The sequence below is a fragment of the Ramularia collo-cygni genome, assembly GCF_900074925.1.
Source record: "Ramularia collo-cygni strain URUG2 genome assembly, contig: RCC_scaffold19, whole genome shotgun sequence".
Classification (NCBI taxonomy): Eukaryota; Fungi; Ascomycota; class Dothideomycetes; order Mycosphaerellales; family Mycosphaerellaceae; genus Ramularia; species Ramularia collo-cygni.
Genome location: NW_019716273.1, coordinates 37,896 through 60,765, shown reverse-complemented (window position 1 = coordinate 60,765; position 22,870 = coordinate 37,896). Strand labels below are relative to the sequence as shown.

The following is a 22,870-nucleotide window of genomic DNA, read 5'->3' as shown; positions in this document are numbered from 1 at the left end:
TACATCATGCACCTGATCACACCGCCGCCCGTTTCCTGATGCTGGCCATGGACATGCCCTCCGTTTACGAGCGATCTCAAATAGCATGCGACCTATACCAGTAATCGACACCTAAGCCCGCCTGCCGTCCGCCGCTATCAAAATGCCTCCCGTTCCCTTCGTCGGGCGGCTGCATATCCACGAGTACCTCGCCCTCGGTGGCTCCTTCGTCCTCCTCCTCCTCGAAGTCGTGATCCGGACGATAACCCTGCTACTCCCCACGCCTATCATTCACTTGGGGTATCGGATCAGTCGCAATGCCTTCAACAGCCTCTCATCGCCATATTCGCGACGCGCCCGCAATAAGAAAAAGGGTGTTTCATACTCCATAGCGCATGCAGATGATTTCGTCGCGCTTTGCGAGCTCTACGGCTATTCTGCCGAGGAGCATGTTGTTCAGACGAAAGATGGCTTCCTTCTGGGCGTGCACCGACTCGCCTGGCGCAAAGGCGAGGAGGATCAGCGTGTCAATTGCGGGCCAGGCAGCATACAGAAGAAGGTGATATACCTGCACCACGGTCTCATGATGAACAGCGAGGTCTGGGTATGCATTACGGAGCAGGAGCGGTGTCTGCCCTTTCTGCTGGTCGATCAGGGCTACGATGTCTGGCTCGGTAATAACAGAGGAAACAAGTACAGCAAAAAGTCGCTGCATTACGGTCCGATAGACCTACCGTTTTGGAATTTCAGCATGGGTAAGTTATCGTCTGGCTTGAGATGCACTCGAATCGACATCACTAACTCGCCCTCGCAGATGACTTTGCCTTCCATGATATTCCTGATTCGATTAACTATATCCTCAGCACAACGGAGCAGCCGAGCTTGTCATATATTGGATTCAGTCAAGGAACTGCACAAGCGTTTGCTACTTTGTCAATTCATCCCACGCTCAACTCCAAGGTCGATGTATTCGTGGCGTTGGCACCAGCCATGGCACCTCCGGGTCTTGCCTCTGGCATCGTAAGCTCTCTAGTCAAATCTAACCCGGAAGTACTCTACTTGGCATTCGGCCGTCGCGCCATGCTCAGCAGTACGACAATGTGGCAGGCTATACTCTACCCAGCCATCTTTACTTGGGTCATCGACAAGGCGCTGAGTTTCCTCTTTGGCTGGAAGACGGCCAACATCACACCTCACCAGAAGCTGGCCGCGTATCCTCACTTATACTCTTTCACCAGCACCAAGAGTGTAGTTCACTGGTTTCAGATCATCCGAAATGGTAAATTTCAGATGTTCGATGACGAGGTCACTGGTCCAGGCAGCTTCACTACAGGAAGCAAGTATTACAAGGTTGCCAAGTTTCCCACCAGAAACATCAAGACTCCCATCGTTCTCGTCTACGGCGGGAGCGATAGCTTGGTCGATATCAAGCTCATGCTCAAGGAGCTGCCCAGGCATACCGTTGCGAAGTGCGTACCAAAGTACGAGCATTTGGATCTCCTCTGGGCCAGTGATGTTGAGCACCTCGTCTTTCCACATGTCCTCGAAGCTTTGAACAACTACGCTACTCCCAGCGTCACCAAGCGCGAGGCGCTGGGCTGGACCGGAGGCCTGGAACTCCCCAGCCGCAACATCTTCGACAGTACACAGCCTCCCGGATACTCGGACGATGAGCAGTCTCGCCGAATGCCAGAGACGCCCATTTCCGACGCTTTCCGTCGCTCTCATGCCGAGGAGCAAATGGACGAAAGCGACCAAGACGATGAAATGAACAGCAGTCGGGAAGGACTCATGCTCGCACCATCCGCTTTTGCGCACTCTTCTGCCAGTCCGCGTAGGACCAGGACCCTTCAGGCTAGCCTTCTGCCCGGCGAAACTGTACGTGCTCCTTCTACATCTTCGGCGTCCAGCGAGGCGAGAGCGACACTGAGCTTACTTCAACACAGCAGCCCCGGAACTGACGAGACCGCACAACGACGGGTCCTATCTGGAACTTCCCTGGGGGCTGTGAGTACGGCGGCTACTGATCAGACGGTTGTGAGGAATAGACCAGAGGGATGGTGGAGTTCAACGTGCTCTTCTGCAACTAGTCTTGTGGAACCGGAGAGACCGGCTGAGTGATGTTTGGGGTGAGCAAGACAGTTCTGGACGCTCTCTTATATACCCTAATTCGGCGATGCTTTGTCGCGGTATGACAGCCTTATCGTACATGGGACTATCTTGTTGTAACGTCTGTATCAGAAGCGGACACAATATGTTTATCAGTACAGAGAGCAGCCTTGTCAAGCCGTTGCATAAGAGGGCCTGCATCCTCTGTCGACTTCTACATTGCACATACCGTCGGAACAACGCCAACCACTCTCAATGATGACAATATCTACGCTGCACTGCACACAACCCGCGACAGACAAAATGAAAGTTCACATCGATATTTCTCGGTTCAACTTCATTGTAGTTGTCGCCAATCTGCTCTACACGCCTCCATATGATATCGACAACCTCGAGATATCGTTCCTAGGTACTCGGCAACTCCAGCTCAATCGCAGTCTTCTCTGTCACCATACCCATGCTAGACATATGATATTGGAAGCCACATCCAGCTGCGAGCTTGACAGTTGGCTCTGTTTCGTGAACCGTGGAGTAGCACAGGCCCTATCCATTGGGTTGAGCCTTCGTGGCCTGTGAAAGTATCACGTATCAGTWGACACTCATTCTGAGAATGTTCCACGTCGCCCACAACACTGCATACAAAGCCCCGACATAGAGGCTCTGCCATCTGGAAAGGGAGCGGCCAAGTCCATAAACTTGTTCATTCTGAGAACTAGGKACTCCAGCTGGACGATGTGAGGTTGATGAAAGCCTGACTTTTGGGTAAAATGYCTACAAAGTCTCTGAAAGAAACTGGAGTGCCGTCGTCTTCGAGAACGCAGCCTTCGGTCGAGTTTTGTGCTAGGGTTAGGGTTGGGGTAGTGTAGAAACGGTGATTTATCGTGCTGCTGTGCTCTCTGACGCATGTAGATACTATTACCCGCTTGGAGGGTTGTTTCGACCGCCATTTTCGCTTTTATGGAGGTCTGACTTGAGTGAGGCCGTGTTGTTGACTGCTTTTCGGGTGACCGTGTGTTAGAATAGTACCACAGCATTGGAAACGTCTCTTTGAAATCTTCTAATGCGCATGGACAACTCACCTCCATGCTCCCGCGGTGCATAAATAGATAGCTATGTATTTGCTTGGACATGTCCTGTCATCGCCAGGTCGATTGATGTCGAGTTTATTGAACAGCACCAGTAACTAGCTGGTGGGAATGATGAGCGCACGACTCGGAACACTTAAGTCCACAGTCCAAAGGCGAACGATACGACCACGCAACATAGGGACGAACAAGAATCCCGATTGGAACCTCTACTTCACTCAACATCCATCAGTTATCGAGGTCCGTCACTTAATGGAAAAGTAAAGCTTATAAGAACGACACGGTTGGCTGCAACTTTGACAGCCACACAACACAGTCTCGCACCACACCAACAGAACGAAGTAACTAGAGGTACACAGCAGTCGACGTTCATTCATTATCTCGCTTCAAACTTCCACCTACTAGAGATGTGGAGAGATATGCCTCAATCTAGACGTACATGCAGGAGCTTTGTCATGTTCGCGTATAGGTGTGCTCCCCGACTCATGCAAATTACTCCATGGCGGTGTGGCTGCTGCAACGGACACATTTTCTCGCCAACGCCTGATAGTCTCGACGGATATAGTTGAGCATTTTCATCTCTCCGTCAACGCCTGATAGTCTTGACAAGTGCTGCAGAACATCTCAATCTTGAATGTTTATAGAGAAGGATGGAGTTGGCGGAAACGGTCGCAGTACTCCACATTCAACACACTTGTCGCGACGCTTCGAAGTATAGTCCGATTGCGATCTGACATGAATCAGATGGTTTCCGGATATGCAAGAGGAGCTCCGATTGTCGTTCAACGTCCACCGTATGCCGTGGTGAAGACGTTGCGGGCCATTGCAGTAGCTGCGCAGATGTCGGGTTCGTACGGCTGGCGCATCGTCATGGGTGGTATCTTTGTGGGAGTAGAGGCAGAGCGAAAACCTCCAAGAGACCGTCCTTCATATGGCAGCGTCTCTTTCAAATTTTGATGATCGTCGCCTTGATATCAATCGAAACGCGCAGTCAAGTCGGTAGCGAGAGCCGTCATATTTAGGCGTCGTACGGGAGAAGCAAGCGACACCATGCATTTTTTGACAGCCCCGTCGTACTGGGACCCATGMCTAGGCGCTCCGTCTTKCAGTGTCGAGCAGCAGGCACAAGGAACGAGGCCCAAGAAATCGTTCACGACCCCTTCATAGCGTCGTGAGATCTAGATTGCCATGGAGAACGCTGGTTGTCACCGACAGGACAGCGTCTCCGGGTAATGGGTGAATGGTTCAGAGGGACGCAGTCACACATGCACTACAGTACCTCTATCGCGGGGCAAGACATTTCCACGCAACCACTTTCCCTTCCTGTCAGCAGCTCCGTCATCACTGGATCTAATGATAGTTGACACGAGCCCACGGAACTCTACTCTCCGTGCCATGATGATGTCGATGTCGTGACCGCCTCATATCTTGTGCCCGACGGCGAGATTCGAAATTGGAGTCGTTCGATTGTCGAGTCTCGGCGGCCCATGTCTCACTCCCGCAAGTTGCCTGCGTCAATCATGGAGTCCAGGCCATGCCCTTGGACATACCCCTCCCATGCTGACAGCCGCTTGCAAGGTGTTGAGATGGCTGCATATGCCAGCTTCAGGGCTTATCCTGGAGCTCCGGAACAGCGGAGAATCCTTGCTTGAGAAACACCTGGCATCCTGGGCTGTGGAGGCCTTGATCTGACAAGATCTAAGCCAGGAATAGATCGAAATGTTATTGTTGGTGTTGCAATTCAACCTTCAATCGTAATAATAACAATGCGTCAAGGCGTCGCAGGAAAAGGTTTCGGACAGGTGTTCGAAGAAAGTGATGATGATAACATCCTTACCTCCATGTCCTCACCCTTTCGCATGCACTTCGGCAAATGTGACTTTTCCCACTACTGTAAAGGTGTGCGTCGTCTGATTTGTAGGTCATCGCGATTTGCGGAGTATTCCTCCGAATGGTTGAGTCCCAGCCCCGATCGCGACTTTCCCGTCATCATTCTGCGATGTGTTTTCAATGCAACTGTGAAATGTTCAGGTTTCGGGCATTTTTCGTGCTTTGCTTCGGGAGTTTCAACCCAGAAGTCTATTGTGTGCCGACGCGGAAGACGGCGGAAGAGGAGCGAAAGTCCAGACCGTCTGGTGTTTGAGTTCAACTCCCAAACACAAACAAACTTTGTCCTAGCATGTTTCATCTCGCGTCTCGTATCATAATGGTCTTCTGGTTTGGGATTAATCTCAAGTAAATCACTAACTATGCCTTCTCTGGCGACTCTCGCGCTGGACGTTGAAGGCGGAAACGTGGAAAGGGTCTCGGGTCTCGTGATCGCAAGCAGTCTGCAAAAGCCGTCATCGTGGGAGTTCTTGAGTGGGTGGATGAATCATGACGATCGGACCAATAATTGTAGCCACATTGTCATGGTTTGATCATCAACAACAATGCACTTTTGCTCCACCATGCACTGCTTCGCGTAATGCGGGAAAAATCTTTCCGATCGATTGCCAGCAAGTACCAGGGTGAAGCAGGGCCTCAGGCAGCGGACAGTTCCTCCGGTTCGGGTACGGTAGCTATCAGATCTTTGATAATGYGTGACACTGCCGCGAGGCACGTGAAACCACGTACAATGCATTGTGGGCCTGACTGCGCGCTCGCAGTATGTCCTAGTTTTCTAGAGCCAGATCGATTGAGTGCTCGCGCTCGCGCTGTCCCGCGAGCGGGGTACCCAGCCAAGGCATTCGACAACAGCGTCAGCTGTATGGTGACTTAAGCAGTGAGGAGACCTACAGTATCGAATGGTCGGCAATTGCACATGGTTAATTCTCCTCGAAGCTAAGCTTCAATGTGCTTTACTAGTCTCCACTGCGCTTTCGGACTGGCGGAAACTTCTCATTGCCGTTGAGCTAGGTTTCGGGACACAGTCCAATTATGCCACTGTAGACTTTGACTTGTAGTGTTGTAACCGAGCCACAGCTGACGAGTGCCTCCACTGGTGTGCATCATTTCCTGCGTCGCATTATTGTGAAAGAGATTGCAAGCATTCAACGTGATGATCATGTACCCATGTCGCATCACTCACGACAAGGGTTAATTCCGGGAATGCATTTCGCACCAAAAAAGGCCCAYGTGATCTGAGCAGCGGCCTCCTCGGCAGCTAGGATGATGCTTTCGGTTGAGCCTGGTACGAAAATCGTAGCTCATTTGGAGTCCAGGGAGCCACGTGCGTCTTACCGTTGAATGTCGTGTTTCAGATTGCTGGATTGGCTTTAGATCAGCACAATCAAGGAATTCGCTGTCTGTCGAGCCCAACGCGCCAACTACAACGAGAATTTGTCGCGCAGCCGATCGCGAGCTCCATGGAAGATTTTGTCATCGGGGTCGCGCGCTAGGCAATCGGAGCATGTGGTCTCGAAGAAGGAAAGCGCCAGGAAGCAATCCATGCCCTGCTGGCTTGAAGCGAGGTTGTTGTGGTTGGCGGTGCCACAAGTCGCCCTGTCGCTCTCGGTAGTGCAGGATAGCGCTGGCTGGGTCGAACCCAAGTATACCCATGCGGCGCTATGTCCTCGTCGTCTAAAAACGAAGTGCGGATGACCCGGGCTTTTCGGTAGGATTCCGTTAGTGCTGCTTCACGCAAGCTTGTGCGAGCATTCCATTCTCATTGCACACCTATCAATAACGCCGATGAGATCTTCGCTTGCGCGTGCCGCTGCGAAGGTCGCCGAGCTAGTCGAGGCCTGCTGGACAAAACATGGTCAAATTCTCATGGGTGCATTGTGAGCCTGCATGCCACGCYGCGCGCCAGAGCAAAAGGGCGGTAGTGTTGATTTCGGGACATGAGCCTCTCTCGGTGCATTTTCGGGTGCAGGAAGGTTCATGCGGCTCATGCTCTAGCGATTGTTTCAGGCATCGATGCAAGGTGCTGTGGAGAAGAAGAGGCGGAGATCGACGCCATCAGCGGTCTGGCGCTTCGCGGCAGCTAAAGGACCCGTTTATGAGCTAATGCGGGGTCGAGCCTTGACGAGCAAGGCGAAGAGGGCAATTGCGTGCGAAGGATTCGTGAGGGCTTTGGGGCCGAGCGACGCCGCTGTCGTGTTGCGCAACCCAAGCGTGCATTGCAGCGCAGCTGATGGCGAGAAGCAGAGCATGCGTGCGCCAAGCTTGGGCGGCATGAATGAACTCCTCACGCACTCTAACTGGTCCAGCTCGGGCAAACGAGGACGGAGCGAGCCGATGCGCGTGAGTGTGGTGCAACGTGAGAGCTATGCGGGTGCGGACAGCCGCAGCCCGCGACGGCGATGGTCGGTCGATGAGGTGAGCGTCGACAACACCAACCACAGAGGGCCGTGCTGGCACCGCGCAGGTCTGCATGTGGTCGCAAAGTGAGTTTGATAGCGTCAACGAGGTGAGGTGAAGCGAAGGTTGAAGCGGTGCTCGCCAACGGCGGCGGCAACAGCGACTCCGCCCTTCGGTACCATCGGGAGGCTTGCAACGCGTGGAAAGGTGGATACGYTTTTTTCCTCTGCACGTCGCACGGCGCTAGTGAACAAGCACGTTTCGTGTTTTCGTAGCAGCGTTTGCAAGCGAGCGCCCTGCGCAGCCACTGCTGCTTAGGCTCCGCTCTAGGGGACGTCGATCACGCCGGCGCATCACCTTTGCGTGCACACACACATCCGCCCTCTTGCCTGCGGACGGACACCCTGCCAGAGGAATGAAGCGCCGTGACCCATCGGCCCATTTCCCGGACGTGGGCGGCCGGCAGGCAGGCATCATTGCCAGGGCTCCTCCTCGCAGCTCACCGTCGCCCGTGCAGCAGCTAATCAGCGTCGTCTCGCGCGCCAAGGCCGGCGCAGTCCCCAGCAGCGAGCAAGCAACGCGAAAGCAGGCACGTCCGCTATAAGGCCCTGCTGGCTTAGCAGGGCATCAATCCCTAAACCCCAACCAACCTTGCACTTGCACCTCTGCTAGCTAGGTCCCCGGCGTGCTTTTTACCTTCGATCTTCGCTCCCCTCCCTGTCTATCAAGCCGATCAGCCCGCAAAACCGTTGGCTTGTTGTACGCCGAACTCTGCTCGCCGCGCCGTCTGACGCATAGACAGCAGCAGGCGCTCGCCCTGCCACGACACCGCCCGGCACCCAATCCTGACTTGCCGTACGATCACATCCCAGCACGACAGCCCGCTTTCAGACTTGTCGTTCTCGGCATGGTACGTTGAACAACCTTCTACTCGCTCGCTCTGCCGTGTGTTTGTGCGTGTGTGTGCTCTTGGACCTGCTTCGTTGCCCGCTTTACCACTCCTCACCCGCCGTGCTGCTCTGCTCTGCTGCTGCTGCACGCACGTCCACAACTCTTCCCCCACCCAACCTTGCTCAGCTCCCGCAGCATATCTGTTGCCCCAAGGGCCGCCACACCCGCCCCGGCCTGCGCTCTGCACACTTTCCAAACACCTTCACACGACAGCACGCGAGCACGGCACCTCCCATCCCTGCCACACATGTCCTCTACCACGCACTCGCGCGCCCTGCCCTCGTCATCGGCAACGCGACCATCGACTATGCAACATCAACCCCAACAACAGCATCACTATGAACCTCGCCCACCGCTGGTACGGCTTTTCAATTCTCACATTCTGCTCCCTGACTCGCGACTGCACACCCAGCGCTGTTTTACCTTTGATTTGACCGACTCTGTTCCCCAAACATTTCCTTCTGCACGACAAAAGTCAAACCCATCCACGCCTGCAACTCGCTCCCAAGTGGAGCCCGTTCCCCGCCCGTGCCCCTCAGACGGATGCTGCGAAAGTTACAGCTGCCTCACCGCTGAGCTGACCCTGCTTCCCGCCAACTGCCACACCTATCTTCCCTGTCCCTGTCGCTGCTGTTACAACCTGGGCTTTGCTGGCCTRCACGTCTCCGATTCCCCGTTGGGCTACGAAACCATGAAACATGAATAATCAGCGCTCGATTCAGGCACCGTTCCATATACTGACTCTTATTGCACGTTGCAGAATCAGTCAAATGGACAGCAGGGACTGCCTCCACCCCACCAGCACATGCAGCATCCACGATCGGCAGGTCTAATCCAACAACACCGCCCAAACTCGCCTCACCAATCCCAAAATCTACAATCATCTCAAGGACCCTACATTTCGCCACATTCGTCGACGCAAAGCCTGCCACCCCAGCACCAGCAGCACCAGTCTCCGTACATCGGGACGTCTGCTGTACCGGGTATCCCATCGCAGCATTCTGGTGAGCCCGCGTTCTTCGGTGCCCATCCCAGTCCGTACAGCAACAATAGCGCTGCGGGGAGCTACGCATCATCAGGTGAGTTGAAACCAATTAATTTACAACCAAGATACCCCGAGCGTTAATGACTTGGTCGTTGCGCTGGTATCGATGCCATGGCTCGTACTTTTGGACTGGGACTGACCAGCTTTGCAGAACCAAACGAGAGCATGGCAGCAACACAGGCAGCTATCGRCCGCCAGTCGTATCCGCCAATCTCAAGCTACCAGACACCGCAGTCCAACTCTCCGGCATCCATCCACTCGCCGCAGACGGATGCACATGGTCGACCGATGTACGGCTTATCCTCGATGCCTACCCAAATGTACTACCCACAGTACCAGATGCAGCAGCCGTCGCCATACGGGCAACATCCTGCTGCCGCATCGCATCATTCACAAATGACATCGGCACCCGGCATGCTGATGTCACACCAACAGCCCCAGCAACAGATGCATCAATCGTCACAATCCCAACAGGGTCACCCGCAAGCTGGTCTAATCGACGCCAAACCATCACAATCGTCCATTCCGCGGCCACCATCGGTTCTGGCACCTCCTCAGGGAACGTCCCAAACACCTTCAGGTCCAGGTATGAACGGCATACCGACATCTTCCACAGACGACCCTAATGCAAGTGCAGCTCCAGGTCCCATTCCGGMAACGACGCCGCTCGTCGTTCGTCAAGATGGCAACGGCGTGCAGTGGATTGCTTTTGAGTACTCGCGCGACCGCGTGAAGATGGAATACACCATCCGCTGCGACGTCGAGTCGGTGAATGTCGATGAGTTGAGCCAAGAGTTCAAGTCTGCAAATTGCGTTTACCCGCGTGCATGCTGCGGCAAAGACCAATACAAGGGAAACCGTTTGCACTATGAGAGCGAATGCAATGCGGTTGGCTGGGCACTGGMACAACTGAACCCTCCCTTGCGCGAAAAACGTGGCTTGATTCAGCGTGCCGTTGACAGCTGGAGGAATAGCAACCAAGACGTGAGATTACGGAGCCGTCGCGTGCGACGCATGGCGAAGATCAACACAAGGAACCAAGCCAAGGCGACGCCTGGTGGACCATTCCCGGGTCCGCAAGGGCCTGGCAGCGCTGGGCTGCCACCCAACGGCATGGCCCAAGGCTCAGGACGCCCGCCGAATATGGGCCCAGGTGGCATGCATCACCATCACACCGACGGCAGCGGATCCGGCGGTGGCAACGACGTCAGCGGTATGTTCCACCAGATGTGAATGATTGCCTTGTACTACTATTGTTGCATGCGCATTTGTGGCGTTGGAGGGACCGAGAGAAAGGTCGTGAGCATATCCGTCATCCTAGCCGTACGACTCTGTACAGCATTACTATCTTCGCCGACGGTTGCGATTGGCAATTCGCATCTTGTATCTTGTTCTTGTACATTTTTGCTCTTGCCCATCACTTGCTGCGCTGGTTTTCTCGCTTCGCATTCACATCCATGCATCAGATCATTACTTTCGGGCGCTAACGATTGGACTCGCTTTTAGCCGGAAATGATTACAATAGCGCTGCCGGACATCCTGAGCAAGGGGCAAACGGAGAGAACGATCATCTATCAGCATCTCCAGCGGGCCGATACGCGCAGAACTTCTACCCAAGCTACCCTCAGCATTCGCATCCGGCCTCGTCCATGCCATCGATCCTCGGCATGGAATCCATGCATGGTCATGCCTCTACCCTTGCCACAGCTTCGGTCAAGTATGAAGACGAAGAGCATAAGCGTGCACTCTTTGGCGACGTGCCTGAATCTAAGCGTCGCAAGTTCATACTCGTCGACGACACCCAACGAGGTACTCGTGTAAGGGTCCGGGTAATGCTGGACCAAGTCAAGATGGACGACATGCCAGACGCCCACCTCAGGATCAACGCGGTGTACCCTCGTTCCTACTTTGCTCGGCAGATGAGATCGCCACCTGGTTCACCGCGGGCGCGCGGTCACTGGGACGATGAAGACGATGGCCCCGAAGTTGGTGCGGCTGGTAAGACATTGGTGCCTGTTTCCCTCATGGACGGTAGCGAGGCCAAACTGCCTGTGCCTCGCATGACCAAGTCGCGGAGGAACAAAGAAGTTGCCTTAAACGAGCTGGGCTACCGCATGAGCTGGGGACAGGCACGAACTTTTAACGGTATGTCGAAGCATGTCGTTCCTCTCCAGACCATCAGTAGCTAACGCTTAACCAGGGCGAACATTGTTCTTGCAACGCTCGCTTGATGCATATCGCAACAAGATACGAAGCACCATGATCGCAGACGGCAAAGAGGCGGCAACAATCGCGACCCACTTCGAGACACGCCCAGGCAAGCGAAAGTGGCTCGAGCGTAACAAGAGTGCAAGGCGAGCCGAGTCCATGTAAGTGGTCGGACGCTCGTAGATGGTGATATTAATGGCTGTACGCATCGTTGAGCGTTATTGCGACATCGCTCAGGGGATGATTATACTGCTGGCGTTCAAAAGAGCATGGGAGTTGAGTTGTTTACCATTAATGAGGGGAGTTCAAAGGGCGCTGGGGCTGCGAGCAAGTCGGTCTGGCATGGCTGACCTGTGCAGCGATATGATGCCCGGAGTTGAAGTCGCACGACGTGCTGACTCTGCTCCATATGTAAATGTCCATAATGCATTMCATTGAACATGAAGCCATCGATCTTAACATTTTCACTGTGTAGTCACTCACACAAGCACCGTCACAGCGTCTCAAAGGGACAGCATGGTCCATGTTCATCGCTTGACGCTATGACCATCGTTCATGTCAAATGCACGCAATCAATCACTGGCGTTGATCTCACGGCTCAATGCACTTATCTGGGCGCCCTTCACTAGAGGCCCAGATTCCAATCGTCTACACCCATCAACGTATCAAATAGAAAATTGTTGCTGTCGGCCGGGAGGAATCCACTCCACCACTCCGCGTCGTTGATGAGCCCGCCGTTACCGTTGACTGCAAAGTCCCCAATCGCCTGTGGGCAAAAGATTCCATCGTCAGTTAAATCAACTCTACTTCCCGCCCATGGGACAAGATGCATGCACTAACCTGCAAATCCGTCCAGGAGAAATCACCCATGACCTCCGTTGTGGCGGGAGAGTCATGTGTTAATACAGAGGAGCTCGAAGCCGGCGTTGGTCCTCCGCCCATACTGCCCGGTCGATATGGGTTTTGGAGGGTAGCCGTTGAGATTGTGCCTTTGCGTTCTTTGCGCTCGACTTTCTCCCAGAGTAGCTTGAGAAGTTGGGCATATCGACTGCCGGGATGCTGTGTGCCAATTCCTGATCGCTCCTATGAAAGCTGTTAATGATTTTGTTCTGGAAAAAGGGGTATGTTTACGGACCAGTCTATTCACGGTCTCTTTGACCATGTTTCGAACTGACTGCTCTTCATCAGGAGCAAGGACGCCCACACATCTCGCTCTGTAGAGGAATACCCCAGAGTAGATTGAGTAGAGGTAGAATCGAAGTGGCATGTATCGTAGAGACTTCTCCGGGTCCACAAAAGTGTTTACCATACTAAGCAAACTCTTCGCAGCGTCCAGTCCCTCGTAGATGAAACGGGCATCTCCCACAGCGCCGACATTGTTGTAGAAGACACGGCCTGGAGCGGTGCTGTTTGACTTTCGGCTCTCTTGCTGTATTTGTGGCAGGGCACGCTTTACTGTTGCGTGGAAGGCAAAGGCGTTGGTATAGAGCCGGAGGTAGTCATAGGACATCAGAAGCGTTGCTTTCAGCTGCGGTGAACAAGTGAGAGTTCCCCATACACTCTTCCAGCCATAGATTGCGCTGCGGAAGTCGTCAATGTATTTGATGTAACCTCCTGCCAGATGACTGCGCATTGAGTTGCCTGGGTTGCTGTACAATACATCATGAACGTTGGAAAACAGGAGTGTGAGCTCTAGAGTAGCCTGTATTTCGTCAGAACGACATCGAAACAGCATGGAGGAGATGAAACGTACCTGGAAAATCTCAGCGAAATTCTCATCACCTGGACTGGCGGGAGCGAGCATAGGGAAGTCAGTAGCGGACAAATGGGTCAATGGACCAGGTCCCCTCGACCAAAACGCACGACCCAGACGTATGGAGATCTGTCGATCCGATATATAGCAAGCAGTCCAGACAAGACGTTTGCGCTGCCATTGAGGATCCTTGGCATCGTCTCCTCGGACGTGGAAGGAATACCTATCGAGGCCCAGGAAGTAACCTATGCGTAGAGCAGTCCCTACATGCATCCATGCTTCGCGATCTTCCTCACCGCGGCCAACATGACCAGCATCGGATCGAGTCGTGTAGGGTGTCCATTCGGCGAGCACGAGCAGCGCCTGTTTCATGAGTTAACACACGTAAGTATCAGGATATAAAGGACCGCCAAGGAAAATACCTCAACTGCCTCAACATTGCCCGGTCCACCCGCTGCGAGTGCTGAGACCAGCGATCGCATGTGCTCCGAGCAAGCTTTGAACACATGAGGCTCATCAGTCAAGTCCCTCGAAGCGACTACAAGGATCGCAGTCAAAAGATGTGGCTCTTCGAATGCTGTCTTTGAGAGATTGACCGCATCTAGTGTGGCGGCAGGGGTGAGTGGGAAGTATGGATGGTAGTGATACTTGTACCTCTGTAGCAATGTGATGACCTTCGAGAATGACAATCGACCATCTCTGACAAGCGCATAGTCGAGCTGAGATGTATCATATGCCCTAGGTAGACTGTGCGAGCGATTCAAAGGAGGAGCGTCTGGTATGGTCAACAAGTTTGAACTTTGCATGCTGTCAGGCAAAGTCCCACTCACTTTCTCCATTGCTCGCAATCTGGGCTAGTATGCCCAACGCGTCACTCGGATTTTGGAGGTCATTGAAGGCGATGTTCTCCGAGCCGGAAGAATTCCTGTCTAGCAATTCCCTTGCGTTGGTATCCGCAGCTTCAAGAGCTGGGTCGAGCATGATGGCCGGAGTAGGCGAAGTCCTCTCTGGTGCACGGCGGGAGGGACCGTACTCCTCTGCCGCCCATGCGGAATGGGTTGGAGTTTCATCTGTCCGATAATTACTGAAGGAGGTATTCTGAACATCCTCTCCGGAAGAAATGGGGTTGGAACTCTTCACTGAAGAAGGCGTTCCGTCCTCCAGTCCAGTCTGATCAAAGGTTCGTTTGCGCACTCTGCGCCCGCCACGATTGCTTGATCCAATCACACACTCGAGATTGGTTGCCTTGCATCTTTCGCATGGCGTCGATATAACTCCGTCGACGGTTGGCCTACGGAAGGGTCAGTCAAAAGCCGATCTGATCCGTTATCCGTGTCGGCCACTGTTGCGCGGAAAGCGAGGCGTGTCGGCTTGCAGCCCCATGGCTCATAGCCACACACGCCGGGAATTTCTTTGAAACATTGCAGCGTCCGCCATCGGCTGTTGGAGGGTTGGGCAACTTGCAATATGCAGGCCGACTTTCGCGCTCTGCAGGCGAGACAGGCACGGCTCACTCGCTTTTCCTTCTTCGGGTCGGGATTGACTCTATCGGCTAGACTCTTAGTAATGGTCTCACTGCCCTCCATGTTGAATAATCAGGTACCGGGCTTCGATGTCGGGGTAAGCTGTCAGTTGAGATGGAAGAGCATCATCATGAGAGTGGGGCATAAGAATCGGCTGTCGGCAGGACGGCAACTCACGGCGCGTAGGGGTTCACTTTGCCTATAAGATAGTTTGATAGCGCAGCATTGCAATCTCGAGCATTTTCGAGACATCATGTCAAGCCCAGATAACGATGTTGCCGGTAGGCTTGTACTAATCACTGGTTAGTTGACCTTTCCACGGCACACCATGATCACAATGCCTTCTAAACCCCGTTACAGGAGCTTCTGGTGGCATCGGTAGTGCCTGTGCAAAGCAGTTCTTCGACCTTGGCTGTGATCTGGCTCTGACATATTCATCAAATCGAGATTCTCTCGAAGCTCTGGTGAAAGAGTTCAGGACCCGTGCAGCTCAATCCCAGAGCAAACAGTCATTCTCTATTCACCWGGCCGACTTGGCGTCTCCAGAACAGACGACCAAGCTCTGCGAAGATGTCCAAAAAGAACACGACCGCATTGTTGATATTCTCATAAGCAATGCAGGCTATGGAAAACGGATACGAGATGTTTCTGAGATTCCTTTGAGCGAGTTCGAGATCACCTTGAACGTAAACCTACGAGCTCCATTCTTGCTCGTCAAAGGCGTCGTGGATGGCATGAAGGCACAAAAATGGGGTCGTGTCATCTTCGTTTYAAGCATAGCTGCGTATGGCGGTGGCATGAATGTTTGTGACAGTCGTACTCTGTCCTCAGACTCAAGCTGACTCTTCCCAGGGCTGTCATTATGCCGCATCGAAGGGTGGCATGGTATGTTGATCGATAAATAACTGCAGCATAAGATTGCTAATGCAGGTAGTAGATGGCCATGATGAAGAACCTTGCCACCACATTAGCTCCATACAACATTACCTGCAACGATGTGGCTCCTGTGAGTGATGCCAAACAGTCATCTGCTCCATCGAACTGGTTCTAACACTCTCAGGCAATGGTGGGCAATACCGGCCTTCTGCCTTCTGGTGACCAGTTCCCTGGGCTCGTCGATAGTATACCTCTACACAGATTGTGTGAGCCGGATGAGGTTGCCAATGCATGCTCCTTCTATGCTCGTACTGGATTCGCCACCGGGCAAAGCATCATCATCGCCGGGGGCCTGAAATAGGACATCGCTTGTGGGGCAATAAGCGGATGCAGAGAGAAATCTCAAGGCGGGTCCTTCGTAGTCCAGCACACGCAGAGCCAGGCACTGCCGCCAGACGTCTGTTGAACGCGTGGCGCAAGAACCAGTGTATTTGTACGGGCCATCCATCTCCTACCTTTAGGTACTCAGTCGATTGCACTCGCTATTGGTAAGGCATGACCTCATCGATTGCATATGCGACCAATACATGGGGCTGAGAGCGAGCAGGGAGTGTTAGTATCAAATTGGAAGATGCAAGATCGTGAAAACTGATTGACGGCGACCGGGGACAATCGTCACCGTCCCCCCGATCCCCCACATCCCTCCTAGCACCGCAGATCCATCGCCGCCGCGATCTGTCGGGTCTCTAGCATGCTTGTCTGCGTTAAATATCAGAATGATGCGTCCATCTCTCCCAGCAAACCATCCCCAAAATCTAGACACAATCTTTTTGCCCTGGTCTTGAGCCGATTGCGATCCTCTCAGCTACCAGACAAGGCTAGAATTGTGTAACTGACCGAAATCACCGGCGCCCCGTCGTCACTGAGCGTAATAAGTACAGACCTGGGGCATGGTGCACTTACACCATACTTCAAGAGGCATGCAATCTGTACTGCCTACCGTCGAAGCTGCCTTGTGGTCGGACTTCTCGCAAGCGAGAGGGTGTGGACATGGCGCACATTTTCAATGCAGGAAATGAGCACCCGCCGTCCCAAGCGGGTCCCATGCCGTTGCGACCCCACCGCAGTACGTTTTCTTGTGCTCAGTCGATGCCATGGTCAAGTCAACTCCCACCCTCTAGCCGTGTCTAACGCTATTTCACAGTATCCAAAGAGGTCAAATCAAACTTTACCTTTTTCAACATCTCCCATCCATCGGAGGTCAAAAGTACCCAGCGTCGTAAGCAAGTCCGCAGCCATATCACACGGGAACAGCATCGCCGTAGGAAGCTGCCCCTGGCGATTAGGAGCTCCCAGGCTCATGCATTACTCGATGCTTCGCTACAGGCAAAAGAACACCAGGTCGCGTCGCTACCCACGTCGCCTGTGCCATTGGAACACTCCGATGACAGCATTGGGTCAGAGTCGAGAAAGCGCAGAAGATTAGCAACTCCTTCATCTACTGGAGGAGCCTCTACGGACAGTCAGGCCAGCATCGCCGACGCGAAGACCGATCAACGACGTGACATGGGGCAAGCCACGTCGCGTCACGTAATTCCGCRTCCAACGCTCCATACCATTGTTCGAAATGACCCATTTACGACCTATCAAGTACCGTGGCAACCCTGGTACGATAGGCTACTGCACCATATGATGAAAGTTTTTGCGCCACGCGGTTGGCCGTCGCTCACAATAACGAACGAACAGGGCGTGGACTGGGAGTATTTCATGACGCAGAAAGCAATGGGAGAGCCTGCACTTCTCTACGTACGCTTGCTCTTTGCTTCTGGAGACATGGTGCGACTGGGCGTCCTTGAGCGCGAGCGCACGTACTCGCTACATTTGCATGCGATCAAAGCCATCAACGAAGCACTTTCCGACTCTGAGCGCTGTGTTTCCGACGGGCTGATTCTGGCGGTCGGGCGCATCGCTCTCCACGAGTTCATGTATGGCGACCGTACCGCAGCGAACCAAATCCATCGGCCTGCACAAAGACGAATGATTGATCTCCGCGGCGGAATGATGGCCCTGGGATTTCCAGATCTGGTCAAAAGACTGATGCGCTGGGCGGACAGAGTCATGTCCCTCCAGGGCAATACACCCCGCTTATTACCTGATGAAGAAGATCTCGATAATCAGACATTTGGCATGCAACAGAGTCTGAATGTTCTCGATGCCTGGGCGCCGGATACTGGCCGGGCTGTACGGAAAAGGGTTGATGAGGCTACATTGCAAAGGGAGTGAAGTTGGTATTGTCTTCAGAGAACTTGAGGCGAGCACTTGAGCGGGAGATGATGTTCGTCGGCTGGGACTTCCTCTGTTGGCCGCACGGATTGACGATGGATCTCTCATGATCAGATGCGAGACCATTGGACCAAGGCTCATTGTACGGAGGATGGCGAGGTTTCGGGCAAAGAAGCGATGATTGATGACGTCGTTTCGTAGGAATCGGACGCCTAGTTCCATCGTAGGTCTGCCGATTTCAGAAATCGTCTTGGTCTCTGTGCAGTCGTGTATGTCGCATACGACGCTACTATTGTTGGGCTGATGGAAAACTGAAATGCCACTTCCCGTGTCAAGTACGGGTCTTCAAAGTTCCAGCAAGCGAGAACCATGTGGAGAAGCTCACCGCTCGTCGGTTCAGATCACAAAGCATCCATATTGTACTTGAAATTTTGGCCGGCCAAGATCAAGAACATGGAACACCTCCGAGCTGTAGGTTCTGATCAACGACACACCTCAGGGACTCCATCTAATGCAATTATAGTCTCTAGCTCAGTGGTAGAGCGTGGGATTGCAGCGCGCAATCATCCTAAGGGTTGGTCACCCGCAATCCACATCGTGATAGTAGAGTTCTAACATGGTAAATCAGTCACTCGTTCGACCCGGGTGGGAAGCTTGTCTTTTTGCCATCTCGAGGGGCTATAGAGTCGACGCATGTGACATCGTTTGCACTCATCTCGGGCTGTATAGTCCAACGCCTGGACTTTTTGCCATTGTTAGGGCGAAAAGCGTGCCGGTGGTGGGGTGGAGGCGGATCGCCCTGACGACGACTCCGAAAGCTTATACGAGATGTCCTCCAAATAGATCATCAGCCACCCCGAATGTAACTTTTACCTCTTTACGATTTTTGCGCAGAGCTCACGAAGAAATACGACGACCAGCCCCGAAAGCTCGCAGTAGAGTCTTTCATGCTCTCTTCTCTCACAACACCTTTTGTTGTGATCCCGAGGGTGCCGTGATCCCAGCCCGGCCGTTTGAATCACACCAAAGTCCCGCCACCGGGCCAAGAAGTACATACTCCGTACATAGCCCCGCAACTGTCRCACACGTCTCCCCCAAGGCTGTGCCACCTGGTCGCACGAAGCGTGTGGCTATCTTTGCCGCTGTACTTGCATCTCGGATCTCCGTCGTGTACTGAAAGCTCAGTGCCGCGACCAGACCGTCAATAGGCATGTCGGGAAGACAGTATGGAATCCCCACAGGCCATGTGGAGGGGGCCCACTCTGCTGGAATGCAACCGGACTTATCATCATCATCATCATCACATTTGGAGCGCTCACGACACTCACCTCCCAATCCATATCACGACAATAGACCGCTCTCCCCAGATCGCCAGTATGGTTATGGAATGGACGAGGGAKGTGTCAGCATGATGAGCATGCCATCACACGACGTTCATCGACAAGGAAGTGCCCAAGCCTTACGAGACATCGATAATCTTTACGGCTCTCGACTCCCGGAACCTCCGCCACCTCCTCCTCACCTGAGCAACCCCGCACCACCCGTCCACCAACATTCATATTCATCATCGTCGTCTTTGGCTCCATTGACGGCACATCAAGCAATCGGATACTCCACGCCTCCACGATCTCCTGGCCATACTTCTCACTCAAACTCTGGCTACGGTCCTGCTGCAAGCAACACAGCACTCGCAGCTGGTTATCAACAACACATGTCGCGCGGCTCACACTATGGCGACGCCTACGATGACTTCGACCCCAGCAACATAGCAGATGATGGAGAGGATGACTTTGAGCATGTTCCCCAGAACAGAAACGGTCGGCGTGCTCTGGGAGCAGGAGCCGGGGCAGCTACTGGCGCAGGCGCGGGTATGCTTGGAACGATGGGAAGTGGATCCAGCGGCGGAAACTACGATCCTGTAGGTCAGACTGAAAAGTCCGAGTGGCTCAGAAAACAGAGTACCAGGCAGAAACGACTGCGATGGATGATTGGAGCACTCGTCCTCTTCTTGGTGGTTGGAGGAATTGTTGGCGGTGTCGTTGGCGGCATCCTGGCTAACAGAGGAGGCGGTGGTGGCAGCTCCCCTTCTGCACCTGGATCAAGCTCCGGCGGAGATCTCACCATCAACAGCGCGGAGATCAAGGCTCTGATGAACAACAAGGACTTTCACAAAGTCTTTCCGGCAGTAGACTACACGCCGTTCCATGCCCAGTACCCGGCGTGTGATATCAAGAATGGTGGTCCCGATCAGAACAATGTGACCATCGACATTGCGCTGCTCTCGCAACTGGCACCCGCTGTGAGGTTATACGGAACTGACTGCAACCAAACCGAGCTGGTCTTGGAGGCCATCTCCCGGCTGGAGATGCAAGACACTATGAAGGTCTGGATCGGCGTGTATCTGGATGGAAACTCAACTACAAACGACCGCCAGATCGCACACATGTGGGATCTTCTCGACAACTATCCCCACGACAGCTTTGCTGGGCTTATTGTGGGAAATGAAGTCCTCTACTCCAAGTACATGACAGCTTCGGAGCTTGGAGATACGCTAGAAGAGATTCGCAAGAACGCGACGGCCAAGGGCATCAACCTGCCAGTGGCCACGGCAGATCTTGGCGACAATTGGGACACTGCCTTGGCAGCAACCTCGGACATTGTCATGGCGAATATCCACCCGTTCTTCGCGGGAACGGTCGCAGAAGACTCCGCAAGCTGGGCGTATACGTTCTGGCAAGGCAAAGATGTGCCACTGAAGACTGCTGAAACGAACACTATCGGATCGGTCACATATCCCACTCAGATCATTGCCGAGATCGGATGGCCGACAGAGGGTGGCAACGATTGTGGTGTTGCCACTGACGACGCTTTTGGGTGTAAAAGCGACACTGATGGTGCCGTGGCCAGCATCGACAATTTGAACATCTTCCTCGATGAGTGGGTCTGTGGAGCATTGAATAACGGAACCACATTCTTCTGGTTCTCCGCGTTTGATGAGCCATGGAAGCACCAGTTTGACACCGCGCACAACAAATGGGAGCCTTTCTGGGGATTGTTCGACGAGGACCGAAATTTCAAAGACGGCGTCAAGATTCCAGACTGCGGCGGCAAGACTGTCGACAAGCCGTACTGAGTGACGAGTGTATGGAGTACTGTTTGGAAGAGTGACGGGACATGACACGCTCACAGCATTGCGGCATTGCATTCAGAGCATGGACTCTGTAATCTTGTAGATAGGTAATGAAATTCAAGGCAAGAACTTTGAGCCAGAAGGTAGAATACTCCACATCTTCTAACGCCGACCCTGTCAGCAGTCTTGGATTTGGCACATGTCATGAACCCAGCTGCATTTGCCGGAGGGGTGCACTACGGGCGGGATGATCTTGAGGCGGATACTGACGGCTTCACGAACCCCGAGCGGGACACCGTACTTTCTTTCTTCCAGCTCGAGCATGTTCTTCTCTCTCTGAGCTGTCTGTGGATTCATACACTCTTCTAATACATAATCGGAACTATGGCTGCATCAAGATCGGCTCTGCTCATTGGGACCATCTCTCACGCTCGCAAGGAATGGGAAGCTTTGGGTTCCTTCCTCACATTGAAGGTGTGCACGCAGAATTCATAACTTGATGGAAGATGGCTGACGATTTATAGGAATACCCATCAGGCTCAAGAGAAGACTTCCTATCAAAGGTCAAGGCCGGCGAGTACGATGATGTTGTGGCCATTTATCGATCGAACGAATCTACGAGCGTTACTGGTCCTTTCAACAAAGAGCTGGTACAGAGCCTGCCCAAGTCTTTGAAATACATCACACACAACGGAGCTGGATATGACAATATCGATGTTGCTGCATGTACCGAAAAGGGTGTTGGAGTTAGCAGTACGCCGATTGCTGTCAATGAAGCGACGGCAGATGGTGAGTTTGTCTTCCATGATCGTTTGTCATTTTAGCTCATTTTGGTCAGTCGCCATATTCCTCTTGCTCGGCGCTCTACGAAGAATCACCGTGGCATTCACCAACGTTCGAAAGCAAGAATGGAGAGGTAAAAACTTCGCTCTAGGCCACGACCCCAATAAGAAAGTCCTCGGTGTCTTGGGAATGGGAGGCATTGGAAAAGCAGTGGCACATCGTGCGAAAGCATTCGGCATGTCAATTCAATATCACAACCGTAACCGGCTGCCGGAGAGTGAAGAAGAGGGAGCGAAATACGTCTCGTTTGAAGAACTCTTGAAGACTTCGGATGTCCTTACCCTCARCTTGGCGCTGAATGCATCGACACGGCATATCATCTCGAAGCCGCAGTYTGATATGATGAAGGATGGTGTGGTCATTGTCAACACCGCTAGAGGGCCCATCATTGACGAAGCTGCGCTTGTGGATGCTCTCAAGGAGGGTAAAGTGTTTTCTGCTGGCTTGGATGTGTTTGAGGAAGAGCCGAAGATTCACCCTGGTTTGATCGATAATGAGAATGTGGTGTTGCTGCCGCATATTGGAACTGCGACTTGGGAAACGCAGAAGGATATGGAGTTGCTGGTCTTGGAGAACTTGAAGTCGGCGGTGGAAGGCAAAGGACTTGTCACGCAGGTTCCGGAGCAGAAGAAGCCAACGTCGAAGATGTAGATTTTGATATAGATCGAAAGCCTCATGGGTAGACTTCAAAGCAAATTGAGTCTGCATTGTCTTCCGCATTCTGCCTTTCCAAACTTGAAGTGTGCAATCGAGTAAAGCCTCGAAACTGCCCATGTATGGAGCAGACACCGAGATGTATTC

The 22,870-nt window shown here is 53.2% G+C and overlaps 7 protein-coding genes; 6 read left to right on the top strand and 1 right to left on the bottom strand.

Moving 5' to 3' along the window:
• Window positions 1-142: 142 nt before the first annotated feature.
• On the top strand, window positions 143-1,940 carry RCC_09708 (related to triglyceride lipase-cholesterol esterase; the record flags this gene model as incomplete). XM_023774947.1 has 3 exons in its annotated part: window positions 143-734; window positions 794-1,857; window positions 1,926-1,940. 3 exons carry the CDS (start codon window positions 143-145, stop codon window positions 1,938-1,940), a joined length of 1,671 nt encoding a protein of 556 aa, XP_023630715.1.
• A 6,424-nt stretch (window positions 1,941-8,364) lies between these two features.
• Window positions 8,365-11,826, top strand: RCC_09706 (uncharacterized protein; the record flags this gene model as incomplete). 2 transcript variants are annotated; one of them, XM_023774945.1, is made up of 6 exons in its annotated part: window positions 8,365-8,367; window positions 9,169-9,487; window positions 9,605-10,039; window positions 10,091-10,666; window positions 10,960-11,598; window positions 11,654-11,826. In XM_023774945.1, the coding sequence occupies 6 exons, from the start codon at window positions 8,365-8,367 to the stop codon at window positions 11,824-11,826; spliced, it is 2,145 nt and encodes a 714-aa protein (XP_023630713.1). The 2 variants fall into 2 exon arrangements, with proteins under 2 accessions (XP_023630713.1, XP_023630714.1); XM_023774946.1 differs by lacking the exon at window positions 8,365-8,367 and adding an exon at window positions 8,716-8,766.
• Window positions 11,827-12,286: 460 nt separating this feature from the next.
• On the bottom strand, window positions 12,287-15,000 carry RCC_09705 (related to C6 transcription factor; the record flags this gene model as incomplete). XM_023774944.1 has 7 exons in its annotated part: window positions 12,287-12,427; window positions 12,502-12,744; window positions 12,797-13,363; window positions 13,415-13,777; window positions 13,837-14,189; window positions 14,245-14,705; window positions 14,879-15,000. The coding sequence occupies 7 exons, from the start codon at window positions 14,998-15,000 to the stop codon at window positions 12,287-12,289; spliced, it is 2,250 nt and encodes a 749-aa protein (XP_023630712.1).
• A 190-nt stretch (window positions 15,001-15,190) lies between these two features.
• Window positions 15,191-16,174, top strand: RCC_09704 (probable 3-oxoacyl-[acyl-carrier-protein] reductase; the record flags this gene model as incomplete). XM_023774943.1 has 5 exons in its annotated part: window positions 15,191-15,239; window positions 15,298-15,740; window positions 15,790-15,822; window positions 15,875-15,943; window positions 15,998-16,174. 5 exons carry the CDS (start codon window positions 15,191-15,193, stop codon window positions 16,172-16,174), a joined length of 771 nt encoding a protein of 256 aa, XP_023630711.1.
• A 689-nt stretch (window positions 16,175-16,863) lies between these two features.
• RCC_09703 (uncharacterized protein) lies at window positions 16,864-18,096 on the top strand (the record flags this gene model as incomplete). XM_023774942.1 has 2 exons in its annotated part: window positions 16,864-16,939; window positions 17,018-18,096. The coding sequence occupies 2 exons, from the start codon at window positions 16,864-16,866 to the stop codon at window positions 18,094-18,096; spliced, it is 1,155 nt and encodes a 384-aa protein (XP_023630710.1).
• A 1,408-nt stretch (window positions 18,097-19,504) lies between these two features.
• RCC_09702 (related to endo-beta-1,3-glucanase of the cell wall) lies at window positions 19,505-21,229 on the top strand (the record flags this gene model as incomplete). Its single annotated transcript, XM_023774941.1, has 1 exon — window positions 19,505-21,229. The coding sequence occupies one exon, from the start codon at window positions 19,505-19,507 to the stop codon at window positions 21,227-21,229; it is 1,725 nt and encodes a 574-aa protein (XP_023630709.1).
• Window positions 21,230-21,610: 381 nt separating this feature from the next.
• Window positions 21,611-22,720, top strand: RCC_09701 (probable glyoxylate/hydroxypyruvate reductase (D-isomer-specific 2-hydroxy acid dehydrogenase superfamily); the record flags this gene model as incomplete). XM_023774940.1 has 3 exons in its annotated part: window positions 21,611-21,700; window positions 21,751-22,015; window positions 22,065-22,720. 3 exons carry the CDS (start codon window positions 21,611-21,613, stop codon window positions 22,718-22,720), a joined length of 1,011 nt encoding a protein of 336 aa, XP_023630708.1.
• Window positions 22,721-22,870: the final 150 nt, after the last annotated feature.